The sequence below is a fragment of the Mus pahari genome, chromosome 19, assembly GCF_900095145.1.
Source record: "Mus pahari chromosome 19, PAHARI_EIJ_v1.1, whole genome shotgun sequence".
In the NCBI taxonomy this organism is placed as follows: Eukaryota; Metazoa; Chordata; class Mammalia; order Rodentia; family Muridae; genus Mus; species Mus pahari.
In genome coordinates, this window is record NC_034608.1 from 14,566,699 (window position 1) to 14,575,013 (window position 8,315).

Consider the following 8,315-nt stretch of genomic DNA (forward strand, 5'->3'; position numbering starts at 1 on the left):
AGGGCGCCCCGTGCTGGTAAAGTAACGGCAGGCAGGCAGGGTCCAGCCTGGGCAGCACTGGCTAGCCTTCCTCCAACAGGTCCACACACTTTCGGGGCATGGGGGAACCACCGCCCAATCCTGATCCCTCCCAGACCCGGAGGGCTTCCCAAGGCTCAGAAAGGGCACGGAGTCGAGAGTATTCTCAACCTCTGATAACCATCCCAGAGAATGGGTTGAACCGAGCGCCCCCGCAGCGGGGCAGTCGGAGCAGCCAGGGCACTCAGGACCTGCAGGCAACTGGCCTACCCCACTGGCCACAGAGGTCCAGCCTGGTCCCGGATGTTCAGGGTGAGGAAGGCACCGAGTACCACCAGTCCATGACCTTAGGCTACACGCCAGGCTTTCCCATGGAGTTCCCGCAACAGGGTTATCTGGATGATAGCAGGATGATGGAGCAGTTCCCGCAGGGCCAGGGCCTCTTAGAACAACTGGAGTCTACCTACCAAGGCTCGGCTTCGGGAATCCTGGGCCAGCTCAGCTTGTATCCAAGAGAGGACGAGGCATTCAGCCAGGACGCACAGCACGGACCCTACCTGAGAGACGACCCATCCCTCCACTTAAGGCCCTCTGACCTGGGCTTCATGCCTTTTGTCGGAGAGGTACCTGACCCCGAGCCTCGTGAGCTGGCAATACAGAACGCCAAGGCCTACCTGCTGCAGACCAGCGTGAGCTGCAACCTCAGCCTGTGAGAGGAGGTGGAGGGTGGGAAAGGCGGGCAGCTGACTGGGAAGGGCTCTGGCCAAGGCTGCTTCAGGTGTGGGGTCTCTGGGTGTCTAACCTAGCAGAGAGCAGACTCAGTACCAACACACACACCCTAATGTCTAGTCCCAGCCATTAAGCCTGATTTTGCAGGAGACTGAACCAGAGAGGCTGGGTTATTTGAAATCACAAGCTAAGAAGGGGGTAGAGCCAGCATTCTAGAACAAGGCCTCTGGTTCCCAGGACCCTCTACTTGTCAGAGTCAATGAGCTGCAGCCACTGTCCCCTCCTTCCATTCGGTGTGTTATAAAAAATGAAATATGAATGCCAGATGTGGCACGGTCAGTGAAAAGGACTTAGGTGGCCAGGCAGGGGACCTGGATAGCTCCTTGCACATAACGCGAGGTACAGTGATGCAGACACAGGGCACAGCAAGGCCTTGGAAGGGGGCTGCTGTCTAGGACCACAGAGGGAAGAGCAAAGGGAAAGGAAGTGAGTGACGCAAGACTGGCTAAAGCACATAGGGATTCCATCCCTCCCCTATAAGAACCTGCTGTGGCCCCCTAGTGCCTGGAAGAGAGGTGCTGCCCTGCTGCTGTCAGTGTGCAATTTCCACTCATTGCTTAGCTGTCTCTGCCTCAGGCCCCAGACGCGGTCAAAATTAACCCATAGCGTTGGCCAACACATTCCCAGTCTTGAGAGCTTCAAGGTTCCCTCCTGAAGCACCCTGGCTAGTCTCACTTTTTTTCCCTGTTTTTACCTCAAGTGTGTGAGTATGTATGTGTGTATATGAATGTGTGAGTGTGTGTGTGTGTAAGCACACTGCCTGTGGAGGCCAGGAGAGGGCGTTTCTTCTCCTGGATCTGAAGTCAGAGGCAGTCATGGGCTGCCTGATACAGGTGCTGGCAACTGCAGGAGTAGTGTGGGCTCTTAGCCTCAGAGCTATCTTTCTAGCCTTTTACATTTTTTAGTTAGTGTGGATGAGTATTTTGCCTACAGGGTTGTAAGTGCACCACAGGCTTGCAGTGCCTTCGGAGGTTACAGGTTGGCCTTGGCTCCCCCCCCCCCATCCTCTACAGGGCAGCCTGTGTTCTTCTCCTCCAAGATATGTACTTCCATAATTTATTGTACGGTATCAGAGCTTGAACCTAGGGCGCCCTGCAAGTTAGGTAAGCCCCTTAAAACCACTGAGCTACCCAGCCAGTCCCGTCTCCTTCCTTCTCCTACGCTTGAGGCCATTCACAGAGTGGCTTGGATGCAGCAGAAAGCCTCGTGTAAATCCTTTGCAATGAGACCAGCCTGGTTTCAAAGGTGCAGAGCCACGACCACAGGTTTCCTAAGCAGTAGCTCCCTCTTCTGGAGGTGTGTGTGTGTGTGTGTGTGAAACGGTTGCAAGAATTCAGCAGTGCTCTCAATGCTCACTGTGGTGCCTGAACTAAGTGGGTGGAAGCCCGTGGGACTATGACTCTTATTTCCTTTCCATCCTCAGTCCTCCCTTTCCCCACTCCAGCTACACTAAACCTCCATCTTTTCCCAGTATACCAGGCACACCCCCATCCTAGGACTTCCTGCCACCTCAGGCATTGTCTGTGAACCTCAACAATGTTGCTTCTTCTATTCTAATACATTTTCTCAATCTCATGCCTAATTACATTGACTGTGGCCACTTAAACAATATTAAGTAGAAGTCATAAAGTCAGCGTTTTTTTTGTTGTTGTTGTTGGTTTTTTTTTTTTTTTTTTTTTTTTTTTTTGGTTTTTCGAGACAGGGTCTTTCTGTATAGCTCTGGCTGTCCTGGAACTCACTCTCTAGACCAGGCTGGCCTCGAACTCAGAAATCCAGAAGGCTGACCTGGGCTACACAGTGAGACCCTGTCACAGGAAGAGAGTGAAGGCTTAGCTCGCCACCCTAGCCATAGGCAGCCATTTGTGTCTGTCATCAGAATGCCACTTGCACCAGAGCAGGGACATTTTCTGTTCCCACCTGTGTGTCCCTAGCACTAGACAGAGACAGGCACGAAACATCAGGCTCGGTGCACTGAGTGCATGGTGTCCCCCCTCCCCGCTCCTTTGGGAGGCAGGTATGAACATCTGGTGAACCTGCTGACTAAGATCCTGAACCAGCGCCCTGAGGACCCTTTGTCCATCCTGGAGTCTCTGAATCGCACCACGCAGTGGGAATGGTTTCACCCCAAGCTGGACACGCTGCGGGACGACCCTGAGATGCAGCCCACCTACGAGATGGCCGAAAAGCAAAAGGCTCTGTTCATCAGGGGTGGAGGAGAAGGCGAACAGGAAATGGAAGAGGAGGTGGTGAGTGAGCTGGTGTGGACAGATGGGAGGCAAGACTGGGGGTGGGGATGGGGGACCAGCCTATGCCTAAGCCAGTGCTAAGGTGGGAACAGGAGTGTATGAATGGCAGTCCCTGGGGCATCACACAAGGTTTTAGGAGCAAAGGACAAGCACTTGTGCCCTGTAGGAGCTGCCCCTGGCTGCCGTGTGAGGAAGCATGGTCTCTCATCTCACCAGACCTCCACAAACATTTCCTACTGCCTCCCAGAGTCTCTCAACTTAGAATCTATTCCTTACTATCCTGCCTCAGTTTCCCCATTAGTTAAACCTGCTAAGAACTCTTCCACACACCATCCAAGGACATCCTATCATCCTTGGAGTATTTTAAATCCGCAGTCCTATGCTCCTGCATTGGCTGATCCACACAACTTAGGGGAGGGGTTGGGAGCATGGCTCAGTTGGTAGAGCGCTTGCCTAGCCCGCACAAGGCCCTGGCTTCCAGCCCCAGTGCTGCATACACTGAGTTTGGTGGTGCACACCTGTGAGGTCAGCTCCCTAGGAGGAGCAGAAGTGCAGCTCCATGGTGAGCGCCAGGCCAACCAGCCTGGGATCTTTAAGGCCCTGTTTTGAATTTTAGGGTTTGGGGGGAGGTGTTTTAAAGCAGAAAAGCCCAGGCGAGCTGAGGGAAGAGGGTTGTGAGTTGAGGCTAATGTGGGCTGCACAGTTGGGTTACAGACCTTCCAGGGCTCACAGTAAAGTATTATCTGTAACTCCAAGATCCAACACCCTCTCATAGACATACATGTAGGCTAAGCGCCAATGCCCAGAAAATAAAAATAAATAACTTTTTTTAATTGGGTGAAATAGATTAGTGAGATGATTCAGTGGCTGAAGGTTTTTTGTCACCAAATGTGACAACCGAAGTCTCCAGGTGGAAGAGAGCGCAAGCTTCCACAAGGTGTCCTCCAATCCCCCCCCCCAAGCGAGCAACTGTGGTATTTCTTCTTTAAGAATTATCCATTTATTTTATTTACATGACTACACTGTAGCTGCCTTCATGCAGGCCAGAAGAGGACATCGGGTCCCATTACAGAAGGTTGTGAGCCACCATGTGGTTGCTGGGATTTGAACTCGGGACCTCTGGGAGAGTAGTCAGTGCTCTTAACTGCTGAGCCATCTCTCCAGTCTAACTGTAGTATTTTTTTAAAGGTCTAACCTGGTATGGGAGTCATGGCAGCTCACAATCATCTGGTCAAACAGCTTGGGATCCATAAGACCCCATTTTAAAGAAAAAAATGGATAGAAAGATTCCAGGAGATCTCTGAGAGCATCAGACACACACATGGTTCATGGACATAGATGTCGACAAAACACTCATACACAAAACAAAAACAAAAAAAAAGGTTTTGTTTTATTTTTCTAGATAGGATTTCTCTGTGCAGCTCTGGCTGTCCTGGAATTTACTCTGTAGACCAGGCTGGCCTGGAGCCACCACTACCCAGCTAGGAAATCTCATCCTAACATCCCTGTATCCCTCAAAATCCAATCTAAGAGTATAGCTCGGTGGTAAAGCAGTTGCCTAGAATCCTCTTGTGAGGGGCTGGGGGCATAGCTAAGTGACAGGAAGATTGCCCAATATGCAAAAGGCCATGAGATTGATTTCCAGCACTGGGGACACAACTCAGTGGTAGAATGCTTAGCTAGGATGCATTAAGGACTGACGTCAGCTGCCAGCATGACACTGACTGGCTGTGGTAGCACACATCTGCAAGCCAAGCACTTAGGACATAGAACAGGAGGGTTGGAAGTTCAAGTCTGCCCTTGGGCTATGTACCCGAGATGAAGGGTGCGGTGGATACAAGAGACCTTGTCTCACAGCAAACAGCCTGGTCACAAATGAGAGAGAGGACTTTCCTAAGAGCAGAAACAGGATGAGAGAATTAACCCAAGCAAGTCAAGGCTTGTCATAGAATAAAACATGTTCATTTGGCCTCTAAGTGTCAGGCCAACCTGTGCTGAAATACAACTATAGCAGAAAATGATCTCTGGGCTGGAGAGATGGCTCAGCGGGTAAGAGCACCGACTGCTCTTCCAAAGGTCCCAAGTTCAAATCCCAGCAACCATATGGTGGCTCACAACCATCCATAACAAGATCTGATGCCCTCTTCTGGAGTGTCTGAAGTCAGCTACAGTGTACTTACATATAATAAATAAATAAATCTTTAAAAAAAATATTATAAGCCGGGCGTGGTGGCGCACGCCTTTAATCCCAGCACTCGGGAGGCAGAGGCAGGCGGATTTCTGAGTTCAAGGCCAGCCTGGTCTACAAAGTGAGTTCCAGGCCAGCAAGACACATATACCCTCTTCCCTTTCTCAATAAAATGAAGGAGGGGTGACTCTGTCATTGGGGGTATTCACACTTCTCTCAGTCATTGGGGGTATTCACACTTCTCTCAGCCATTGGGGGTATTCACACTTCTCTCAGTCATTGGGGGTATTCACACTTCTCTCAGTCATTGGGGATATTCACACTTCTCTCAGCCATTGGGGGTATTCACACTAGAATCCATTAACAGCAGCCAGAAGGGTAGGGCAGTACTGACATCCTTCTGTTGTAGTATGCTTCTACACCATTGTCACATGGATACAGGATACTAAGAAAAATAATAGCCATTAGTGCATGGACCAGAGACCCCAAAATTCCTGTATTTGCTCCCTAATCTTCCCTCCTGGCTACAGAATGGTGAGTTTGAGGAGTGTGTGTATGTGTGTGTGTGTCACTCTTGCCAGTTAACTAGGCTTCCTGACCAGTGAACCCAGGAATCCTCCTGTCTCTGTCCCCAGTGCTGGAATTGTAAGCCTGTACCAGCACTCCTGGCTGTTAACAGGGTTCTAGGGATTACGCTGGGACCTCACGCTTGCATAGCAAGCACTTTCCACTCTGAGCCATCTCCATGATGCTAATGTCAGTGACAACAGGCGACCCAGCTATAATCATGCCTGCAGACCCACAGAGGTGGCACATAATAGTGCATGCCTGTAATCCCAGCACCCAAGAGGCTGAGGCAGGATCCAGAGTGTGAGGCTACACGAACATCATATGGAGATTCTGGAATATTAACTGTGGTATCCAGCCTGGTCTGCGGAGTGAGATCCAGAACAGCCAGGGCTACACAATGAGACCCTGTCTCAGAAAACAAACAAAATGGTCGTGTAGGCATGTTTTTGCAGCCTACTTTTAATAAGGGTTCCACATCTCCTCTAGCCCACCACCCCAGCAGAGGTAGTGGAAGAGAAAAGTTATTAGGTGGTGCACACCTTTAATCCCAGCACTTGGAAGGCAGAGGCAGGCGGATTTCTGAGATCGAGGCCAGCCCAGTCTACAGAGTGAGTTTCAGGACAGCCAGGGCTACACAGAGAAACCTTGTCTTGAAAAACCAAAAAGAAAAGAAAGAAAGAAAGAAAGAAAGAAAGAAAGAAAGAAAGAAAGAAAGAAAGAAAGAAAAGAAAGAAAGAAAGAAAGGCTATTAGGATGTAGAGGAAGTGAACCTGTTTAGCAGCAGTTCTTTGGGGGCGAGCTCAGTCTTCTTTGGTGGCAGTTCAGTCCCACACCGACTATGACTCAGCAGCTGCAGACCAGTCCTCTCAACAGGCAGACACCACACAGGAACCAGCAGCAGCTATAGTTCAATCTTGAAGAAACCACAAGACTCACCAACCAGCCCAAGGCGGGGCCATGCAAACAGCAAGATGCTACAGGAACCTCACAAGCAGCTCTGGGCAAGTGTCTCTCAGTGAGAGCGCTACCACTTTGTTCAACTTGATGATGCTATGTAAGCAAACCAATAGATGCATGAGTTAGTGAAGACTAGGGAGGCAGAACAAACCAAGCCAGTGCACGGTGCTTGTCTCCCGCTGCCGCTGCCTGTGGGGTCATGTTTATATTAATTCATCTCAGGTCCCTTCACATGCTTGCCATATCATATCCTTTTACCTGGACACCCTAACAAAATACCAGTAGACATAACAACTAACTTTCCAAAGAAACTAGAAGTTTCCACTTCACGGTGGTTTGAATTTTTTTCAAAAATGTATTTTATTTTTATTTGTGTATATATGCCTGTGTGGAGTATGCCCTTCTGTGCAGGGGACCTTGAAGGCCAGATGTGGGTGTCTGATGGCATGGACACGAAGTCAGATAACTGTGAGCAACTCAGCATGGCTGCTGGGAGCCAGACTCCAGGGTCTGACAAGTGCTCTTAACCATGTGCCATCCTCAAGCCCCACCAACAAATGCCCCGCTCTCAAATTTACCTAGGTCTTCCACACCAAAAGCAAAGACACTTGAAAGCTCAAGTATACTGTGGGTGAGCTGGACTTTAACAGATATATACAGAATATTCCACCCAACAGGTTTTTTGGTTTTGGCAGTACATGGAACGCACATCAGAGAGGACACAAGTCAAGCCTCAAATGACAGAGAAGTCTTTGAAGATTATAGTAAATAAAAGTGGACATTAAATCCCAGCACACACCAGACACACCAGAAGAGGGCATCAGATCCCATTACAGATGGTTGTGAGCCACCATGTGGTTGCTGGAATTTGAACTCAGGACCTTCGGAAGAGCAGTCAGTGCTCTTACCCACTGAGCCATCTGCCAGCCCCCCAATATTAAATTTTTAAAAAATGATGTATTATTTTTATATTGGTTGGTGTTTTGACTGCATTTATATCTGTGTGAGGATGTCAGATCTCTGAGAACTGGAGTTATAAACAGTTGTAAATGGCCATGTGGGTTCTAGGAATTGAACTCAGGTCCTCTGGAAGAGCAGGCAGTGCTCTTAACCACTGAGCCATCTCTCCAGCCATGTAAGACTTTCTAAAAGAATACCATCTACCAAAATTAAGCCCCAAGGAGATGCATATACATGTGTATGCACACTTCCACACTGGTACAATTGCACAGTTGCACACGCACACGCGCACACACACACACACACACACACACACACACACACACACACACAATCTTCATCAGACCTATAACAAGCAATGAGATCGAAGCTGTCAGTAAAAAGCGTTTCGAGGAAAAACCCGGGACTAGGCAAGTTCAATGTTGAATTCTATCAAACCTCCAGGAAGATCTCACACCAGTTCTTGTTCTTGTTCTTGTTCTTCTTGTTCAGCTTCTTCTTCTTCTTCTTCTTCTTCTTCTTCTTCTTCTTCTTCTTCTTCTTCTTCTTCTTCTTCTTCTTCTTCTTCTTCTTCTTCTTCTTCTTCC

At 49.2% G+C, this 8,315-nt stretch overlaps 1 protein-coding gene across 2 annotated transcripts in view; it reads left to right on the top strand.

Annotated features, from left to right (window-relative positions):
• The first annotated feature begins 90 nt into the window (after window positions 1-90).
• The window catches only part of Rsph6a (radial spoke head 6 homolog A), a 21,737-nt gene continuing 13,512 nt past the window's right edge, over window positions 91-8,315 (top strand). The window contains exons 1-2 of one of the 2 annotated variants that reach the window (XM_021219823.1): window positions 91-727; window positions 2,822-3,053. In XM_021219823.1, the coding sequence (XP_021075482.1) occupies window positions 99-727; window positions 2,822-3,053 (861 nt within the window). In that variant the 5' untranslated portion in view covers window positions 91-98. The remainder of the gene's footprint in view (window positions 728-2,821; window positions 3,054-8,315) is intronic. The other variant, XM_021219822.1, reaches the window with a different exon arrangement.